At 41.3% G+C, this 22,154-nt stretch overlaps 1 protein-coding gene across 16 annotated transcripts in view; it reads right to left on the bottom strand.

The window, feature by feature from the left end:
- Positions 1-22,154, bottom strand: part of mcf2lb (mcf.2 cell line derived transforming sequence-like b) — a 55,263-nt gene that overhangs the window by 11,311 nt on the left and 21,798 nt on the right. For all 16 annotated transcript variants that reach the window (XM_080290381.1, XM_080290380.1, XM_026144530.2 and 13 more), the window contains exons 2-13: positions 20,658-20,741; positions 19,461-19,575; positions 8,262-8,352; positions 4,876-4,995; positions 4,622-4,738; positions 3,451-3,600; positions 3,204-3,328; positions 2,489-2,603; positions 2,292-2,411; positions 1,023-1,214; positions 736-927; positions 369-528 (exon numbers count right to left, since the gene is read on the bottom strand). In XM_080290381.1, the coding sequence (XP_080146507.1) occupies positions 369-528; positions 736-927; positions 1,023-1,214; positions 2,292-2,411; positions 2,489-2,603; positions 3,204-3,328; positions 3,451-3,600; positions 4,622-4,738; positions 4,876-4,995; positions 8,262-8,352; positions 19,461-19,575; positions 20,658-20,741 (1,581 nt within the window). The remainder of the gene's footprint in view (positions 1-368; positions 529-735; positions 928-1,022; positions 1,215-2,291; positions 2,412-2,488; positions 2,604-3,203; positions 3,329-3,450; positions 3,601-4,621; positions 4,739-4,875; positions 4,996-8,261; positions 8,353-19,460; positions 19,576-20,657; positions 20,742-22,154) is intronic.

Genomic DNA, 22,154 nt, shown 5'->3' on the forward strand with positions numbered 1-22,154 from the left:
GAAAAACTATAAATTAACTGGAGAGTGTGTAAAGGCCCTTGTATGTAAATGTGTAGGATGCAGGATAAATAAAGAAAATGTATACATTTTTTTTGTCGTGAAAATAGTGATTTCAAGCTAAAAATATAAGATTTTTTTTTATTTCCTTCTACAAGGTTGTTCTGCAATAAGTTATGTATCCTTATTGTGTTTGAACAGTGGAAAATGGACTGTTAATGCATGGTCTCAGGTATTGCACACATAAGAGCTAGAGACAGCATCAACAGGCTTCAAGTAATGCTAAGACTGAAGAGCACAAAAACCTGAGAAAGTCTGAAAAGGCTCTGCACTGCATGACGAGTGTAATGTACGGCCGTGTGAAGACTGACCAGGTGAGCTGAGAGGGGATTTGATGAAGGCTTCGGGTCTCGGGGCTACTGGCTGCACAGGCCTGGTTTGTTTAGCTGCTAGCTTCTTGAGGCTGACTCTCCTCTTGTCAAACATCTCCTGCATGGACGCCTGCTTCTGGAAAACTTTCTCCACTTGGTCCTGATGCACAGGAAGCCACCGGAAAAGTGTCACCATTAAATGTGTTATTGATGTATGCCAACATCAGTAAAGTCGTAACACAATAATCTGAGATATTATGCAATGTTAGACATTAGCACTAATGTGGTCATTTTTGTTGGCGAAAACCTCAGCGATGTGACGTTTGAATGCAACACGTGTGTTCTCCTCTCATGTCAGTCCTCTTACCCTAAACTGCTGGTTCAGCACGGCCTCGTAGTCTTTCCAGATGGTGCTGAGGTCTGTCAGCTGATTCTCGCCTGCATTATCCAGGTAACGTTCCAGCTCCTGCAGGGCCAACTCTGCGCCCTCATGTGACTGACATTTATCAACCGGCTGAGAAGCCAGCAGGTATATGCCATCATCAACCCACTTTGATGCCTGCAGAGGAGAGCAGAGGAGGATGAAAGTGGAAAAACCAGAAACAACACAAGACAAAGGGACTAATGGGGGCATGTATGCAGTTGTCTTCTCACCCGCTCCAGCCGGTGGTGTAGCTCCCTGGCTTTGAGGAGATGGTCCTTCTTGGCTCTCAGATTGTTGTTCACAGTTTCACTGATTGTTCTAAGCTCACTGCATTTGGGCTGAATGGAGTCCTCAGCGTAGTGGGACTTCTGGATCAGTTCATCACCCTCCTGGGACAAGGCTGCAGTTCTGACCAGAACCTCCTGAGGACCAGTGTAGTGCAACAGTTCAGTTCTGACCTCAGCTCAGCGGACAGTTTGTTCCAAAGAACAGGACCACAGTTATTGAAAGCACACTGAGATGACCTGAGAGGTCCAGTTGGGTTATAGACACTGAGTGAGTCAAAAATATATGGGGTTTTTGTGCACACAGGTATTGTGCTTTGAATGCACTGTGCAGCTGTGACACGAATTTTAGGAAATATAAGCCTAAAAGCTCATATTTAAGAGTTCCTGCAGAGTGTAATGGGATTTTGTCCAGATGAAGCTGCTGATGTAGTTTTGGTTCTTGATTTAAAGCTGATTGCACTACTTTTTTATTTAGGTCTTTCTTGCTTAGTATGTGGTTCTGTTGGTCAGTGCATAGCATGTTTCAATTTGAATTACTTACGCTTTTACTTTAAATTTGTTTAATTTTTTGTGTAGATTGTTGTATTTTTAGACACAACCTTGTTCTTTTTCCACCCTTGATGTCATCTGAGTTCCCTTGCTCCTTGCTAACCTTCCTTAAGCTTTGGTTTTCCTTATTATCTTTATGGACTTTAATTATTCTCACAGTTTGGGAGAAACTCATCTAGTTTGATGTCCTTAAGTTGGACTTTTTTAGTGATCCCTGCGTCCTCTGTGCAGTACTTTATTAGATAAACGCACATTATGAAATAAGAAAACTTGAGAAAATTGCTGCACTTTAGACATTTTACACATGAATATGAAATATAAAGATGTTTAATCACATTTCATGATGATGATGATCACTATTATCTGTTCTATCAACCTTACTATATAAAATCGCAAACAAATTAGTCATTTTGAACAAAATGAAGCACATCTCCGTTTTTTAAATTTTCTTACATGAAAGTTTATTTAAATATCATTTAATTTCAATCATCTGCTAAAACACAGCCGGTGATTTGTTTTTGGAGTGTAATGTAATTTCGAAATGACAAAAAAGAAAGCAGAACACCTCCCCTCCACCCCCATCCATATTATAAAGCATCTTATTCAGCTGTTTGGGTCATGATTACACAAAGCTTTAATTGTGATGATTCAGGTGTGACTTACACAGACTTTCTCCTCGTAGGTCGTGAGCTCAATGAAGATGTGGTCAGCATGGGCTGGACTGATCCCAACCTCAGAGAAGGTTGCAAGTTTCTCAGACACCTGATCCAGCAGAGCCCTCACCTGCACCAGAAACACAAGTTTTGAAGAGATCCAGTATGCGGGATTTCAATATATAAAAAAAAAAAAGTTCTGCTCACCTCTCGGTAGTTATGCTCAAAGTGGCGCAGTTGAAGACACTGCTCTAGTTTGGTTTGATGTCTCACCCAGAACTCATCAAAAGCTCGTTCTGTCTCGTCCAGCTGAGACAGCAATCTGCCAGGCAAGACGAGAAAGACGGAGAGGAAAGAGCCAGCGTTAAATCGAGCTAAAGCCGTAGGGGGAAAATTAATGAAGCAGAGAATGCTGACTGAGGTTTTCAGATCCTCTTGGTTTATTGTGTTTGCATGTTTTTATGCTATTTAGTGGCAATAACTATTATGATTATTGTGGAGATCGGTTCTCTCAATGTGCCTTAAAATACCGTGTGACCTCAAAGCATACTGACTTGAAACAATATTCCTAAAATAGCGAAAAGAGATGAAACAGGCCAGGAAAAAATATCTTGCATTTTAAAAAAGACTTTAATTTTTGTTACGTAAATACATCAGGATGTGAAATGCCTTTATAATTCAGTGCTGGCCTGATATGCTTAGCTCTTAATTTTAACTTCGTTCAAAGCATGTCCGAAAAAATCTAGGGAATCATTATTTATGAATTTCAAACAAATATTCATCCCACAAAAAGTTAAAAGTTCTGTCTCAATCAGCAAAGAAAAAAGTGCTCCTCTAATATCTCCTAATGTGCCATGACTGGAAGTTTTTTAGTTTTCAGTCACCGTCCCGCAGCTGTGCCACTGGCGTAACTGGTTCCAACCTTTGAACTGTAGCCAGATTCTCCAGTTCATCCTGGTTCATGTTGTGGTCGGGGTCTCGCACTACAGGCTCATTGATGCTCTCCAACAGCCTGCTGCCCTGACCCAGAGCCACCAGTAAATCCTCCTAGAAATACAGAGACAGATGGGGCAAGCATGCATTATCTGAACAGACCAATGAAGCAATTAATGCATATCATATTACTCTTGTAATTTCAAAGAATGCATTTTTATATTTGAAGGTATTACCTTCATTCTTTCTTTCTTGCTGGTGTGTGTGCTCAGAAGGATGGTTGTGGCCTGTATTTCATTTGGGAGTTCAGTTTCTGCCAGCTCAGTCCCAAATGACTGCAGAGTCTGTGCCGTTTTCTTTACCATCAGTGCAAAGCCTTCAATAGCCTGAGTCACGGGAGACACAACAGAGATTTTCATCGAGAAAATGCCAAATTTTCATTCTCAGGTGATGCTGATAAAATGCACTGTGTTCTTGTAACATGTAAAACAAATCATAAAGTGCACTTTTGAGGGGATTGGCTAGTTCCGAATTGCAGTCTGTAAGTAGAATACTTTATGACAATATCGTCAGTACTCAATTTGCAAATATCACTTTACATTTTGATCTTACTGTATAGGCGGAGGTTAAAGTAGACTGGATGGATCCAGTTCTGGCACTTTTAGCTAATAAGTGATCAAATCTTATCAGCAGTTTAATATCTAATAGAACCGAAAAATTTATTTTTCATGTGCTGCAGCCAACTTACAAGCCAGCTTCCACGTTAAACACAAGTAAGGTGTTCATGGATAAACAGAGTAACACTTATAACCTTCAGGTAATTTCAAATGCTTCAAAAAGTTTAGCAAATATCAGCAAATACAAACTATTTCTGTACCGTTTGGACCACAGTGTGGCTGCGAGCCAATTGTGTGTGGTATAGCAAGTTCCCTCAAAGAGATGGAGAAAGGTATAAGACAAAGAGGACAGGAGAGGAAGATGAGAAATTATTTTCAAAGGCATCTGATAAACTGGAAATTTAAAGCTTATGTAACCATGCTTATTCTTTGGTCATCAGATGTTGGACCTGTACATGGTACATACTGTATATATGTGCTGGATGAAAATGCTGGGGATTTTAGTGCAGGCTGTAGTGGTTAGTTTACAGCACTGTGGCACACAGACTAAGCAGTGCAGGTTGTGGTGTTCATTGTAAGTGGTTATGTCAAGGGTAGCACATTTCAGTTTAAATTAGATCTTAAAGTATTATTTTTAAATGATCCCGCCCCTAATCCTTACAGCTGCATTGAATACTAGAGTTCTCCCTTCTACCAAAACCCACTTTAACCCTTGCTTACAGGCATGCAGAAAAAGTTTTTTTTTTTTAAATTGTCTTATAATCAATGGATAGTACTGAACAGTACATACTGTGCGGTGAGAGATCCACTTCTCATGGCAGTACTCCTGTGTTCCCCCGAGCTCCTGGGTCAGTTGGGTGCGATCAATATAAGAGTGCAGCTCAGTTATAGAGCTCAACATAATCACCTGAGAGAGACAAACATCAACATCTTTGAGCAACTATATTTCTTCTTCATTTTTTTTCCTATTTGAGAGGAGAACACAAGTCACTCATGGAATAGACACAAGTGTGTTTTTGCACAGGAGACCCAAAGCGCACGCACCGGCACCTTCATCTTGAACTCATCCTTGTTGAACTTGAAGAGGATGTCGGAGAGTGTGCGTTGCAGAAGGGTAGTGGGCCTCAGAACCAGAACCAGCTGGAGGTTCCCTGGGAAGGAGCCCTGACATAGGAAAGGAGACCGAGTATGTAGTAAGGCAAGCAAGTCATCACACTTCAGTTGTACATGTTCTGTTTTTTTCTTCTTTTGTTTTCCTGCTGACAGCATGGACTTCTCATATATTACTCTCCCCCTTTGTCTCTCCTTCCATCTCCCACGTGATAACACCGATGTGAAGAAGCTAGTAGACTACCAGAGAATGAAGAAAATGTGGAGGGTGCAGGGCGCCATCGCATGCCAGGGACATTAATCTTCATGTCTCTGAGATGCTTCTGCATGAATAATGAGGCAGACGGCGTATTCACACATGTGTGGAGGCACATTCAATCAGGGTTTCCCCTTACTCAGTTGACATTGTCAAGCTGAACTGGCATAGTTTTGAGTTGTTTGGTGACAAGGAAGTTATCAATTTATCTCCTTTTTAGACACATCTATTTCACATCTTATCCCTGTATCTGAGGAGTATTTTTTTAGCCCTTTTCACAGCTTGGCTGCACAGTATAAACACTAGGGGACACGTCTATAATTAACTTGATTATTTCTTTGCAAAAAGAAAACAAAGACAGTTGCTTCAAACAACATACTCAGCACAAAAACAGATTTCACTAAGCAAAACAGTTTTGCTTCATGTGTTCAGAACATCCACATAAATCCTTTTCATATGTATCTTTCTGTCCATCTACCACACACTCTCAGCCAACAGACCCAATAAAAGCTAATTAAAATGTCATGATTGACACCCACTGACAGCATGGAGGGCACAAGCTGATCTCCCTTCTTCAGGCAATACAATAGATAATGCAGCTTTAATTAGCTAATGACCTAAATGGATGGTTTGTCTGATTGGCCATCCTCCTCGAGTGAGTTGGGGAATGCTGGTCCAAGCAGAAGTGAGAGCGAATACATTGTTCATAAAAGAAATTCTCTTGGGAGCAGCATTATTAATGGGATTAATAAATCAATCCATTGTTTGTCCTTACTGACCCGCTGGAAGAAGGAAGATAACTGGTTAAAATGGTCATTCACCATCTGCAGAGATGAATCATGCAATCTGCAGAACATATGGCTCTGTTTGTTAGTGGTAGGTGTTATCACAAAACAGGCCTGTTATTAATTATTTTATGATTAATGGATCTGGCAGTCTTGTGCAGAAACAAATCTGAAACGAGTAAATGGTAAATCTGGTAAGATTCTATATTTTATCACCATCAAAAAACCAAAATCCTAAGAAATATATATGCAAATTAATATCTGAGCCTGTGTGTAGCAAAGCCTGATATATCCGATTCCTGGTAAGAATCCAGAATAGCTGTTAGGAACTTTAATGTAATGTATTGTTAAACCTTCAGAGAATACATTGAACAAAGGCACTGCTGTGAGTCCTAGTGCACTAGCTAAATATAGTCCAACTAACACAGTGTGTTTTCTAAAATAGTCGCAGGAATTAAAAATATATATTTTTAGAAATATAACTATATATTCATGTGCAGCAGGTTATCTTCTTTAAATTAAAGTTCTCATAGGCTAAAGGCTACAGACAGTTTTGGGAGCTGACACTATATTATATATCCAGTCTTAGCTTCCAAGCATTCATCCATGTTGCTTGGATCTGTTGTCTCTGGCAGTCATGCACTACTTGCTCTTTGACAATGGCTGACACACACACGCCTCAGGAGGAGCCTGATAAATGACAAGCTTTAGGTAGTGACAGACTTAATTAAGACCAGTCTACAAACACTTTCTCTCATAAGACTCAGCTCAGCTGTCCTCAAAAACACACTGACCCACATTCAGGCCCACAAGCCCACATATGCACGAGTACACACATCTACATGGACATGCACATGCACAGCAAAAGACAAAGAGCATCACTCCTCAGCCGCCTTATTTTCTCACAGACACAGACCAACACACAGACGGAAGAACCTCCACTCTACAGATAGCGCCACTTTTCATCACCACGTATTTAACAGCCTGGTGGAATCACTTCAAGCAGAGTATTAGTACAGGGCTGACTGAATGGCCCCTTATTACCAGCCTGTCAACCTGTAAAAGTCTGCCTTGTGGGATTAATAAAGCTTGATTTAATTTGAAATGACTGAGTGGGTCTCCCATATCTCTGGAGACAGTGGGTGGTAATAGCCATCGTTTGCTCTCCCACTCAGGCATTTCATCTTTTTATACATCTGCCTCCTTCAGTGTTTTCAATAGACACGTGAGGATCTGCTTCACACAAAAAATGCTGTTCTATGTAGATTTCCTTAAGGAAAACTGTCCTACACACCATCTTTGTCATCTGCCGTGTCTGAAAAATCCTGAGATTCTTTTGATTCCAGTGGAGCAATTCTATGATACTGGAGATCAACACAGTAGCTCATTTTTGTTACATAAAGAAGCTACTAAGCCAAAGAAAAGTGGCCGCCTTTCATTAGTATATGAATCATGGTGCTTGTCAGCAGTCCATTGGTTTAGCTCCAGTTAAACAATACAGAGATTGTGTAAGAGGGTGATTCCCACCCCCATCTATATACACTATGGAGCGCTGCCAGTGCTTCATCAACTCCCTACAGAAAGCCTGAAACATGGATGATCATATAGACACTCTGGCTCACTGTACACAAGTAAAGCCTGGGACAAATGAAACATGCTCCAAAATAACATTCTCCTTATTCTGTTAGTGTCAGTTTTCCATCTAAAAAGAAGCAGGATTAATGAGCAATGGAAGAGATTATATCAGAAGTTCCCTCTATCCTGATGTATCATGCAGCAGCTGAAAAACATACAAAAGGCTACTTTGCTTAGTAGGTTGTGCAGGAGTCCTTTAAGCCACTGTGAGCAGCATTTAAGTGACTCATTTATACTAATTTACTCAATTGTTTATAATAGAGGCCCAAATATCAATCAATGTAAAGCCAAGATGATGAGTGAAAGATTTAAACGAATGTGTGAACAAAACAAACACATTCTGCTGTATTTTCAGCTTATTTTTCCCCATAGCTGTGAAAACACTGGCTGTGATGGTAATGGTCGAGAGCTTATGGCTGTGCTTTCTCATATATTAGTGGTGGAGCTGTTAAGTAGAGGAAGTTACAACATCTCTCTGAGGCCTAATAAGCTTCATCCTCCCATGGGTGATGGTGTACGGACAGTTCCTGTCAAACCTCGGTCCCCTCACTCTCACAGCTGATGAAATATCTGTTTCTGTCCCAGTGAGACTCATGCAGAAGGCAAGTGCATGCTCAGATCTGCAGAGGCAAAGACAAACTTACTGCAATACGAAGCAGGGTCCCCTTTACAGCTGCCCATCGGTCTTGCCGGCGATCAATCACCAGGATGAACCCCACGCCTGTTGACGACAAGCTGGAACACACAAGGAGGAAACATTTTCAGCACAAACTAAACAGATCTGTTGTGACCAGCTTGATGGTTCAAGGGTGAGAAAGTTAGCAGCACAGTGAATGTGGAGGATGTCATATCAGTTTGTTTGTTTGTTTTACATGGAAACAGCCTGTACTACAACCAAACGACAGACAAGTAGGGAATTCTTTAAACACAAGAGCTTTAAGAGGTGGGAAAAAATCCTCTATGGCACAGAAGTGAAGCCAAGTGCCTGTTCACAGATTTCAGTTTTGTTGTGCTGCTCTTTATCTTCTTAGACAGCTGGCGCCATCAATAAAAGGAGATACTGTGAAGCGCCTCCAGATTTCTTGGCCACCAGCCCCCAGCCCTCACTTCCCCCATTCCCCTGCTCTCCTTTGTGGTCCCAGTAGAAATGGGGAGGGGATGGGTAAACACTGACAACAACTACTGACGGCCGCACGTGCAGTTTACCAGCAGAATCCTATCTACACTACCTGAAACATGTGCATCCTGTTTCAGGTAGAGGTAAAGCACCGTCATTACCTTTCAAGCAGAAATATTCCAGTAAGCTTCAAGTATTTGTTTTCACATCTTTCATTCTGCAACTATTGACTGCGTAGACAAGGTGGCAGCAGTTAAAAAAAGAGCGGTCCGTGTAACAATGAAGGCAAAATGAAAACACAGTAGATGCAGATCCCAGTGTGTTGTGCTGTTTGAAGCAGAGGCAGCCAAATGTTTAAGACCATTCCAGGATCCAGACTCTGCACCCCCTTCACTGCATCTGTGCGCTAACCAATGAGAGCTGAGAGCTGCTGGAATAAGAGCCAACCAAACCAAGGGTGCATAGCAATGGGCAGCTTTATTAGCCAATCAACGGATCAAAACAGATGTGAGGTTCTGAAGAGCATTTACAGTGTGCACCCAAAGCTTGCAGTATTAGTAAATCTATTCATGTCTGCCTCTCTAGTTAATGCTGTTACTTACTGTATCATTTACATTAAATTACTCATGACACTTCCTTCCCCTTTCATCTTTTCCTTTTTCTCCTCCTCTATCATCCTCACTTTTCACCCCTGCAGTTTCACACAGTCATTGCTTTACAACTCATGTGCAGAGGTAAAGTGAGACAAGAGCTTTTCATCCTTTCAGACATTTATGACTCGTAAAATAAGAGGGTGGTTTATGCTGAACATCCACTGCCAGGGGATGGGAAATTTAATCATTTGGCCTATCAAGTAGTAGCACAACTTTAAAGTATTAGCAGAAATTTGAAGGTAAATGTGAATAAGTGGATGTACAGTTTTTTGTGTAGCTATAAATTTTTTTGCAAACACTACTCATTTAAATATTCATAGATATTTTCTGGTGCTTTGGGGGCTGCGCATCCATGAGTGTCCTTCTAATAATTAGATTTCTAATGTCAAAGGGTACAGAAGCACCTCGAGCTGTGAGTCGAGCTGTGAAAAAGCTTTTGCCCAAAGCCACTGCAGTGATGGGATGAGTCTCCTGGTTTAGTGGATATGCAACACATAACACGCATGGTACAGCTCTGGCCTCCTCTTGTCTTTTAACAGGGCAAAGAAATGTGCATCTGTGTTATATAATAAATAAGAAGCAAACCAATTGTTAATTTGTGAATCTATAAGAAACAAAATAAATTAAAATAAACTTTAATTTGGATTATGCTTATGAAAACAAAACCATTCGCCTGACTTCTAATGGGGATTTTCTCGCAGTGATTGTATCCATGTTAATTTAATGTATTATGAAGTTGAAATGATTTTCTCTAGCAAAGACCAAATTAATATAGACTTAGATCAGAGATGGTATGATTTCAGAGAAGTCATTTGGGCCTCTCTTTCTTTCTTTGGTCTTTCGTTATCAACAAAAAGCTTACAATTTGATTGTACACACTAACAATTGTAGTTGTGTCTTTGTTGAAATATCACACAATCTGTGTATGTTCAGACAAAACCAATCACACCAATTTTGAGACCTACTGCCAAAACATAGCTGACCTGCTTATAGGCACCTGGCTAATGTGTCTGAGGGAGCATTCCATCAGTATTGTCACAAAAATTGATATCCGGATGCTAATCGCTACTAAAAATGACTACAAAATTAGATACTCAATCAAAATATTACCAAAACCAACAGTGCGATCTTTGGGTCCACCAGTTGTGGATAGAGCAGGCACAGAGCCCCTCCCCTCACTAGCAGCTGAACACATGAGTGGTAGTTGACATTTAAAACAGTGAACAACATTTTATGAGGAATTTCAAGAGGTCAGTAAAGCTCCTGTTTCAAGAAAATTGAAGTATTGAACATTCTCACATGTGACGTTAGACATTTAACTATTTGAATGGTCACATTAGAGTGAAACTGTCTGTGGAAGTACTGAGGTTTCATTTTATTTTCGGCATCAGTCTGCAAAGTGTGATATGAGGAAGACATTAAAAGTCATATATAATTACTTCCGTACTTACTATAGTAATATAACGAATGTAGAATGTTCTGTTCACTGATTATCTCATTCTAAAGGTGAGAGTTCAATTTCCTCAGGCCAGTTCTCAAGGTCCTTGCATGGTTTTTGAAGAATTACAAACTATAATTATTTGATGCTTTATACTGGTTTATTTAACACGATGCAAAACAATAACTTGTATTCAAATTGTCTGTGTCAACATAGTGTAACGAGATCTGGCTGAAGGACTGATGAAGTTATGTGATGGCAACGTATCTGTTCATCCATCCCTCTATAAGGCACAAGAACTGCTGTTCTACTTAGAAATATTAGCAGATTTCAGTGAAAGCTGGACATGGTGTTTATTTACTGGGTTTAAACCCAAAATGAGCTTAAATCCAAGATCATATTTGCTGTTATATAGGCATTTTTTTCATTTTGGCAAGCATTGGTAGGTCCCCTAGAGTAGTGGAACCACTGCAGACACTGGATGTGCCATATTAGAAATTCATACAAGAAGTGAGGAAAAACAAGGTCCAAATGTAAGTGACCTCATTTATATCTGGACCTTGCTGCGGACCTTCTGATGGAGATTGGCATTCCCAGTTGTGCTTTGGTAAAAAACCGTAGTTATGCTTGTGTTGTGATGTGCATGTAGTAAATGTTATATGCTGTAAACTGGATTTCCTCCATGCAGTCGTTATTTATAAAGTACTCTGCAAACCCTAACATTACGGCTAACAAGTGGATTCTCCTGTTTCGGTGCAGCTAGCCAACGATAAAGAATCAGTTAGTGAAAAAGACGCAGAGAGTGAAAAAGACAGTAAAAATAAAGTAGCCACCATAAACTGCTTTTTAGTTTTAGCTTCCTTGCTTTCCACTGAGTTATCGCTTCTTTCACTAGTTATTTTACATAAACTAATCTAAGTCTATTAGCAGCAACCAACCTACCAACCCTGTGACATCACATTCTGTACTGGCACAAGATGTTGCAATGCATTTGCTAAAGCCTGTAGCTTTAAACACTTCACAGTCACAGACTGTTAAATCTATCACAATTCTTTTAAGAGTAGAGCTCCATGGTCTTAACCTTCATACGTAGTGTTTCATGTCCACTTTAAGAGTGCACCAGCTTAATGCCCCTCCCCCCACAGTCTGTCTGCTGACTGTATTCCCCAAGATACACAAACCATTTACGGGTTCATTTACTGAGTGTTGGTGGATGCAAAGAATAGAGTCAATTAATTAGATTCCTTCATTCACAAGACAAGACCCAAATTAGTTTAGTAGTCAACACATCCCAGCAACCAGCCAGTCAAGCATGCACACGTACGTATGTATGAGAGTATCAACATAAGAAATTATGTCTACAATTAATATCGATCCTGTGGTATTAATTTCAAACAAGCAGCAGCTGTCCAAGGTCAGAACAGACATTTGTCCCTGGATTCTGTGTGCCTCATTCGTGGTGTCAGTCCCTCAGGTATCTCCAGCCATCTGTCTGTGCATTCAGAACAGCTTGAGGCTGGCTCAGCACCATCTCACCCTGTGGCTGACCCTCACTCACTTGACAGAGTGACCAACAAGTAAGTGCATTACCTAAATTGTATCCAGTTAGGAAAATTAAGCCCATACTGAAATAAAGTTAGCCAAACATTGGCCAACTAACTCTGTATTTACTTCAAGTGATTAAAGCTCCACTGTTAACGGAAGAAAAGCTGTGCTGTGACTAAAGGCCATTGCAGACTGTGACAAAGTGGCTAGGACAGAATTCATTTGCCATTTGTCACTTGCATATATTGTTATTTTGTGTTCTGTTATCCCATAGTCTATCATAATGCTTTAATGTAAACACAGCACATGTAACCTTAGCTCTACATACTATCCCGGGTCTGTTTGTGGTAGCATTGGTTATATTTATGTCATCAGTGCAAATGTACTTAAAGCTAAATGTCACTTCATCATTAATTGATTTGAATCTTTCATTTGTTTATGTAGTTTGGTTATACTTACCATTGTGTGTTCCTTAGGACAGGTCCTATGTGTAAAGCAGGTATGTGGGAAGAGCCGCCCCAGTACTTCCTGATTTTATAGGATATGATGTCACTGATCATGTCAATTGGGTGTAACCAAATGAAGGGGTGTTTATTTTGTGTAAAATTGTTTATTTCATTTAAAATAACCTCATGAATCAGATTAGGTGAAGAGATTGACTTTTCAAACTGTTTAGTTGGGTGAATGAGTTTGTTAAGTGGAAAAATGATTTTATTCCTGTTTCTTTGTCTAGACCGTGTTATTTAGTCTACCCTGTTTTCCCAATGTAGAGGTTAATGAGATCCAGGTGTGAGTAGGAATTCTATATAAAGCAGGTGAGATTTTGACTCAGGGCTTCTTATGTTTTGTGAGATAATTGTTGAAGGGCGACGCCAGAAAATAAAGAACACTTAAAAGAAACTTGAACGGTCTGCAGATGCTGTCTTCCTATCACCTTTCATGCTGCTTATGTTATGCTACTTCACAAATGGTGGCAGCAGTGGCTCCAGGCCAATAGGTGATAACAATGCAGAAATCAACCAAGTCAAGGAAACCTCAAGGGCCAACAGATTTTCCCCCAGAGGAGGCCCAAGATGATGGCAACCTGCCAGAAGCTACGGGTGAGCACAGCACGGAAGCACAAAGTCTCTCAGAGCTCTCAACTTTATTAAAAGGCCTGATGCAACAGCAGGCTGACCGTGAGGCAAAATGGGAGCAGGACAGACAACGCCAGGATGAACGGTGGCATAGAATGCAACACCAGTTCAGCCAACTGCAGCAGGAGGTCCAGTCGGAGCGCCGGGAGCATCAGATGCTGTGGGAAGGTGCAGTAGCTGATTCCGGAGTGCCTCTGAGTTCCTCAGTGCGGCAAAAGGTGCAGCAACCTGTTCAACAGCGAGGAAACCCCCCTGAATCTTCCGCAGCACCACATTCATCCAATCTGGGCAGAGTAAGCGGTTGGAAAGGCCCGAAGATGCAGCCCTATGGTGAGGATGAAGATATTGAACATTATTTAACCACTTTTGAGAGGATTGCAACAGGATGTCAGTGGCCACAAGAAGAATGGGCACTGCATCTGGCTCCACTTCTTAGTGGTAAAGCACGTGCGGCATATGTTGCTATGGACACTGAAGAAACAATGGACTATGATAAGGTAAAAACCGCCGTTCTTGAAAAATTTGAAATAAGTGCTGAGACTTACCGAACCAGATTTCGCAACATGACGGTGAAGGACGATGAGACACCCAAAGAGCTGCGAACCCGCCTTAAAGACCTATATGAAAAGTGGATGCTTCCAAAGGAGAAGACAAAGGACCAAATAGGAGATGTCATAGTGATGGAACAGTTTCTCAGAGTTCTTAACCCAGAGCTGAGGACCTGGGTGAAAGAGCGCAACCCCACCACTTCAAAAGAAGCTGCAGAGATGGCAGAGGCTTTTCTTGCAGCCCGACGCCCACAAAAAGGGTACATGGTAGGAAAACCCAGTTCAGCCAATGTTTTTGTGGGTAGGTCAGGGGGTGGGAATGGGTACAAAGCTAAAAGCCCTAAACAAAGTTCCCCAATCACTAGCAGTAGCCGCGCTAGAGAAGTAAAGCAGAGAGGCCCGTTGGTGTGTCATGCCTGTGGTCAAGCAGGTCACTTTAAGGCAGATTGCCCAGGTCAGCAAGTCAGTAAGACTTACATGTGTCTTTCACCACAGTGTTTTGACTTGCTAGAGGAAGAAACAGAGTCTCTAGTACCCTCCAGTGATCAGGAGCACACCATCTGTGTTTTCATTGAGGGAAAACCGTGTGTTGCCCTCTTGGATTCAGGCAGTAGCCGCACACTTGTCAGGCAAGATTGCCTCCCTAGCGACACCACATTTTGTGGTAAAGTTAAAGTCTGGTGTGTTCATGGTGATAATGTTGATTATCCTATTGCCAATGTTTGCCTTCAAGTTAATGAAAAGGAGTACGTACTTACAGTTGGAGTAATGGATAAACTTCCCTACCAGATTGTGTTGGGCCGGGACATGCCAATTCTTGGGGAGTTATTAGCAAAGACAGAGAAGGACAGAGAAGAGAAGAATCTGCATGTTGCATGTGAAGGTCTGCTAGTAGTCACTAGGTCTGGTAATAAAGCTTCTCAGTCAGAGCCAGGTTTGAGTGAGTTGCCCTATGCAGACAGTGAAATTCCAGATATTGACAGACCAAGTAGGCCGCATATAAAGAAAAGTAAAATGCAGAGAAGACAGGAAAAAGTGAGGGGGACAGAAATTGCTGAGTCACTTCCTGAACCAGAGATCGATGAGCTCCTGGTTGTCCCGAGCAATATTGTCCAACTCCAAAGGGAGGACCCCTCTTTAGCACCTCTGTTTGCTAAGAGCACCCAAGAATCAACACAGATTACAGACAGAGTACGGGAAGTATTCATTGTTAAGAATGAACGACTATATCGTCGTAGCAAAGTTGGTGACCAGTTGGTTGTTCCCAAAAGCTTAAGACCTGTAGTCTTGCAGTTGGCTCATTCAGTTCCTTGGGCAGGCCACTTAGGACATCTTAAAACCTTTTCCAGAATGGTAACTCGTTTTTTTTGGCCACAGCAATTTTCAGACACTGCCCAGTTTTGCAAATCATGTCCACAGTGTCAGTTGACAGCCCCAAGTAGGAAAGGAGACAGAGCCCCACTCATTCCTATGCCTGTAATAGACGTCCCCTTTTCTCGTGTTGCCATGGATATTGTCGGCCCATTGGAGAGAAGTGGTTCAGGGCATAGGTACATTCTAGTGATTTGTGACTATGCAACAAGGTATCCTGAAGCTTTCCCATTGAGAAGGGTCAAAGCCCGCCAAATAGCTAATTGTCTGATACAGATGTTTTCAAGGGTGGGTATTCCCAAAGAAATCTTGACAGACCAAGGCTCAAACTTCACTTCCAACCTGTTGAAAGAAGTCTACAAACTTCTGGGAATTACCGGAATCAAAACGAGCCCTTATCATCCACAAACTGATGGACTTGTTGAGAGGTTTAATAAAACCCTGAAATCAATGCTGAGGAGGTTCGTAAGAGAATCGGGAAAAGACTGGGACCAATGGCTTCCATTTTTGCTTTTCGCCTATAGAGAGGTACCACAAGCATCAACTGGATTTTCTCCGTTTCAGCTCTTGTACGGCCATAATGTCAGAGGTCCACTGGATGTACTTCGGGAAGCTTGGGAGGAAGCTAGCCCTGAAAAACAGTGCTCTTCCCTCTCTTATGTGTTGAAAATGAGGGACAAGCTTGAACAGTTTCAGGAACTGGCTCATTGTCACCTAGTAAGTGCCCAGCGACGTCAAAAACAGAACTATGATAAGACAGCTCGCAGGAGGACCTTTAAAGAAGGACAAAAAGTGTTGCTCCTTTTGCCAACCACTGAAAGCAGTCTCTTAGCCAAATGGCAGGGGCCATTTGTGATAAACAGGAAAGCAGGTCCTGTCACTTATGAGCTCAACATGCCGAATCGTCGGAAAAAGCAACAGGTGTTTCATGTCAACATGTTGAGGGAGTGGATTGAGAAGCCAGAGCAATCACTTCAGTTGTGGGCTCGTGTTGTACTGCAGGAAGAAGAGCCTCAAGAGCAATTCTTTCCCACCAGTACTGAAGAAAAGCTATTTCCGGATTTGAGCCATCTATCACCAGAACAGCAGGAGGAGCTCGCGGCCATAATGCCACAGGAGCTTTTCAGCACAAAGCCAGGCTACACCCATCTTATTCAGCATGACATACACCTGCGTTGTTCGAATCAACCACCCATCAGGGATACCACCTCCAGAGTTCCAGCAAAGCTAATGCCAGCATTGAAACAGGAGGTGGAAGAAATGCTTGCAACAGGGATTATAGAGCCATCTAGAGGTGAGTGGTGTAGCCCTGTGGTACTCGTCCCCAAGAAAAATGATGCAAGACAGAGATTTTGTGTTGACTTCTCAAAACTTAATGCTGTCTCTGCTTTTGATGCATATCCTATGCCAAGAGTGGATGAATTGATTGAGCGCTTGGGTAATGCCAAGTACCTCACAACACTCGACCTTTGTAAAGGTTATTGGCAAGTCCCCCTAACAGAGTCCTCAAGGGATTTAACTACATTCAGGGTTCCCAGCGGACTTTATCGTTTCAGAACTATGCCTTTCGGACTACATGGAGCTCCAGCCACGTTCCAGAGGCTGGTGGACTTGGTTCTGAAAGGAGCTGATGGCTATGCAGCAGCGTATATTGACGACATTGTGGTGTTCAGCGAGACATGGGAGGACCATGTGAAACATCTGGCTGATGTCCTGCAACGCATCAGAACAGCTGGACTAGTCATCAACCCTGGGAAATGCCACATTGCACAGACTGAGGTGGAGTACCTGGGATACGTCATTGGGGGTGGGGTCATCCGCCCTCAGGTGAGTAAGGTCGAGAACCTTGCCTCTTGTCCTCCTCCGACTACAAAGAAAAAGTTGAGATCCTTCCTGGGTTTACCTGGCTGGTATCGTCGTTTCATCCCTAATTTCTCTACCAGATCAGCTATTCTTAGTGATTTAACTTGTAAATCATGCCCCAACAAAATTAAATGGACTCCAGAGTGTGAGGCTGCATTCATGGATTTGAAAAACTGTTTGTGTAATGAGCCTGTGTTGCAGTGTCCAGACTTTACGTGCCCGTTTATTGTACAGACTGATGCTTCAGGAGTTGGGCTGGGAGCTGTGTTGCTGCAAGGTGATGGAGAGGACCAAAGACCTGTGCAGTACATAAGCCGTAAGCTCTTCCCCAGAGAAATGAAGTATTCCACAATTGAAAAAGAAGCTTTGGCAATAAAATGGGCTTTGGACACTCTGAGATACTATCTACTGGGAGGTGAATTTGTGCTGGAAACCGATCATCGAGCTTTACAGTGGATGAGCAGAATGAGAGACACCAACGCAAGAATCACGAGGTGGTATCTTTCACTGCAGCCATATTGTTTTAAGATTCGGTATAGAGCGGGGAAAAAGAATGTTGTGGCAGACTTTCTTTCCCGTTCCTATGAAGAGTAACGGACTTAAGGGGGGGGGGGGGGGGGGGAATGTGACAAAGTGGCTAGGACAGAATTCATTTGCCATTTGTCACTTGCATATATTGTTATTTTGTGTTCTGTTATCCCATAGTCTATCATAATGCTTTAATGTAAACACAGCACATGTAACCTTAGCTCTACATACTATCCCGGGTCTGTTTGTGGTAGCATTGGTTATATTTATGTCATCAGTGCAAATGTACTTAAAGCTAAATGTCACTTCATCATTAATTGATTTGAATCTTTCATTTGTTTATGTAGTTTGGTTATACTTACCATTGTGTGTTCCTTAGGACAGGTCCTATGTGTAAAGCAGGTATGTGGGAAGAGCCGCCCCAGTACTTCCTGATTTTATAGGATATGATGTCACTGATCATGTCAATTGGGTGTAACCAAATGAAGGGGTGTTTATTTTGTGTAAAATTGTTTATTTCATTTAAAATAACCTCATGAATCAGATTAGGTGAAGAGATTGACTTTTCAAACTGTTTAGTTGGGTGAATGAGTTTGTTAAGTGGAAAAATGATTTTATTCCTGTTTCTTTGTCTAGACCGTGTTATTTAGTCTACCCTGTTTTCCCAATGTAGAGGTTAATGAGATCCAGGTGTGAGTAGGAATTCTATATAAAGCAGGTGAGATTTTGACTCAGGGCTTCTTATGTTTTGTGAGATAATTGTTGAAGGGCGACGCCAGAAAATAAAGAACACTTAAAAGAAACTTGAACGGTCTGCAGATGCTGTCTTCCTATCACCTTTCATGCTGCTTATGTTATGCTACTTCACACAGACACATGGATACGGAGACATGCCTCAGTGAGCAAGTGGCCATGTCTCTCTCACACACACACACACACACACACACACACACACACACCCCCCCCTCTGGTTAGCTGTATGCATTATTCAGGTTCAACCCGCTAGAATCACTGCTGGTTTCTATTTATACACAATGAGAAATTTCAGGCAGAATGAAGGGAAAGCAGGACATACAAGATGATAAGCTAAATCAAAAAACATAAAAAAATATCATGATTTAAAGAGCCAGGTATTGATTATAAAAGAAATTTGGAGAAACGGTTGCTCCTGCAAATTTTTTCCTCTTCTCTCGACATCTGCTCTGCCCATGTGGACAAAGACTGAACTGAAGAACACTTATAAAATAAAGTGTCCGCAGGAATCCCAACTGGCCCTCTTCTTTTATACGAAGCTATGAGGTAATTGAGTCTTCCTCTTTGAGCAATTCTAGAGTGAGGCTGTAATAAGTTAACTACTGCCATCTACTGGCAGACTTCATACACTCCTTCCAGTACATCACTATCCTTCCTCTAGTTTCAGTTCAGGTGATCAGCATGAAAACTTCCCTAGTTTGAGCCACTTTCAAAGCCTTTCTATTTTATTACATAATATTTGATACTGTCTGGGCCACATGGTTTATCCATAAACCTGGATATGTTCATCAGCAGTACTTTGTTGCAATGACCGTAGAGAAACCAAGGGAAAGGTGACACAGGGTGAGCGAGATGAGACTTTAATTAGAGGTGAAAAAGTTCAGACTTTACCTTGGGACGCTTGTCAGATAGGTCAACACGTTGTGAAACTCCTTGTCTGTGATCTCCCCAAATGCAGGGAATTCTGGGAACACAATGATGGGGCTGCCATTATCTCCTCTTCCTCCTAAGAAAAGGAAAACAAGATACACTGAAACTTTCCAGATAAAATAGGGGGTTCTGTAAGAATGCTTTTTGTTTAATAGGACATAAGAATAGAACGAAAAATGCAGTCACAAGGGGGCACTGATGTGAAGACTAGATTGTGATACTGGAGACTGGACAGAAAAAAATACTATATATTCACATAAAAAAATATAGTCTTGTAGGCTCTCGTTCTCTTCAACAGACAATCGGCAAAAAGCCACTGGTTTCATGTAAATACATGTTTTCTCCAATACTGATCTCCAGCACATGATTTAAATGTTGCCTCAGGTTTGAGACTTTGAGACTCAGAGATCATTTACATGAAATAATGACAAAAAAGAAATATTTGAGTGTTCTCACTCTCAATAAGACGATGACAAAAGATTATATAACAATTAAAGATGGAAGGATAGTAAAATAATAAAATGATATGAGACAGAGGGATGCTTCAGTGTTTGCACACAGTGAATAACGTTGACAACAACAGTCTCACCACGCGCACGCACGCACGCACGCGCGCGCATGCCTGTCCCTGTGTGAAACAGCTGCTCTGTCAGCACTCATGACTAGAATATAAATCTCTGCCTTTTCCTTCCCTCATCACTATAGCAACAGCAAGTGCATGGTCATGGTTTCAACGTCTGCTTAGATCTTTGTCTGCAAAATGTTTTCTCAATTCTGCCACAGCCACAAGGTCGCCTCTTGGACAGGATTTTTGTCACTGTAGGACTTGCTGTAGCTTGAAATGTCTTTAAAATGATGCTAAAAATACACTTTTTTGGAGGTGAAAACATCTAACATGCAGAGGCGGTAAGTCCAAAAATTCCAGGTAACAGTATCAATGAAGCATGGGCCGTAACGTGATAAACCGTGAAGAGGAAACCGATAGAGGGGAAATTTGAATGGCAAATTAAAGCTGTCCTGTTCAGCTGAATTATGAAAAATTTAAGAGGAGTGCTGATCATTGAAAAATAGCAAACAAAATCACAAAGAACCCAGATCCGGTGAAGCAGACAGACAAAACAAAAAGGAAGACAAAAAAAAAAGACATGGCAATTTGACCTGAAAGGAAGGCAAACTTCTTTTGCAGGTCAGGAGTGATGTCAGCAGCGCGGAGAGGACAGCTGTCCAGCTGCATGATCTCATCTGGAGAAAAAAAAAGTTACAAAATTATAAGTAGCAATACATCTGAACCGAATACACAAAGTTTAGCAAAGTCTGACAGATTAATTTGAGGATTGTTTAGACTGTCATGGTTCTAAAAATATGTCTACCATCTCTACACATAATTCATTAATAAAACAGTATATTGTGGTGCATTTTCATATATACTTCATTTCACCAAAACGCAGGTTACTTTTGCTGTAAACAAACAGTACTGATATGTTAACAGGCTTTGTCAACAGTTCTTGATCTGCCCATGTGCTCGCCTCATACAGATTAAATTAATCAGATTAAAGGTCATTCCCCCAGTTGGAGATAGAGATTGTAATTATACTGGGGATCAAACTAGAGGTTAGGGAGCCTTGTAGGCTAGACAAGCTGTAACATAATATGCAGAAGTGGAAGGAGATTTTAATCACGCAACAGACAACTTTCCAAAATAATCTTCACCACAAAGCACAGAGAAACAGATTAAATACATATTGAAAAAGCTTTACAGATTCCAGTTTCTGAGCTTTTAACCCTCATGAATATGTATTAAAAGGGACTAAAAACATACTTTATGTCCTCGGTTGGCCTCTCACTACAGTTTGAGTAATCAACTCTTAAATTAACATGTTACTTTCTGCTGAACTATTCTGGTTGCATCACATAAGAGTTTCGGTGTTCTTTTCAACACTTCTCAATGATTTGAAGCAGAAGGGGCTCAACAGGGAAACTTACTTTGGTGCACCAGTTAGGACTGGGCAATCATGAATTAAGACTCTGGCTGAAGTGGCAGGGTCGCTTACTGATGTTGGCACAGGCTGCTGTGATGAAGAGGGCAAAACTCTAGCAACACTCACAGCTGATTTGGACTACTGCGGTGAATGCTGTAGGGGTTATGACTGCCTGGTATTTTATATGCAATGGAAACTATACAATAACAACTGCCCAGAGCTCAACTTGAAACTGATAGTCATACATTATATACATACAATAAAAAAAATGAACATCACTCACTCCCACTGTTAAGACATGTAAACTAAGCCACCTCCACAGCATCCATAAAAAAGCAGTACTCTACTGTAATCCATACATATCATTCACATGTTTCTATATCAAAGATCTAAACAAGCTCTGTGAGCTTTGTTGTGTTTTATTTAAAAAAGTTTTTTATTGGTTTTGAGCAGGGAAAACAAGCAGAGAAAATGTGGCACTGCTGTAATGAACTCTGTGCCATTTGCTATTACAGTTTGGTATTTAATTATTTATGCTGAGATGTGTTTTATGTGACGAGCTCAATAATATAAGTGTTACACTTGCCCCAGTGTACCAGTACATCTGTCATCCTGTCATTAACTTTCTACAGTTACATTTAAGCTTCAGATTTATTCCTAGTGCTGATTGGCTGCA

This window comes from Astatotilapia calliptera, chromosome 16, assembly GCF_964374335.1.
Source record: "Astatotilapia calliptera chromosome 16, fAstCal68.1, whole genome shotgun sequence".
Taxonomy (NCBI): domain Eukaryota; kingdom Metazoa; phylum Chordata; class Actinopteri; order Cichliformes; family Cichlidae; genus Astatotilapia; species Astatotilapia calliptera.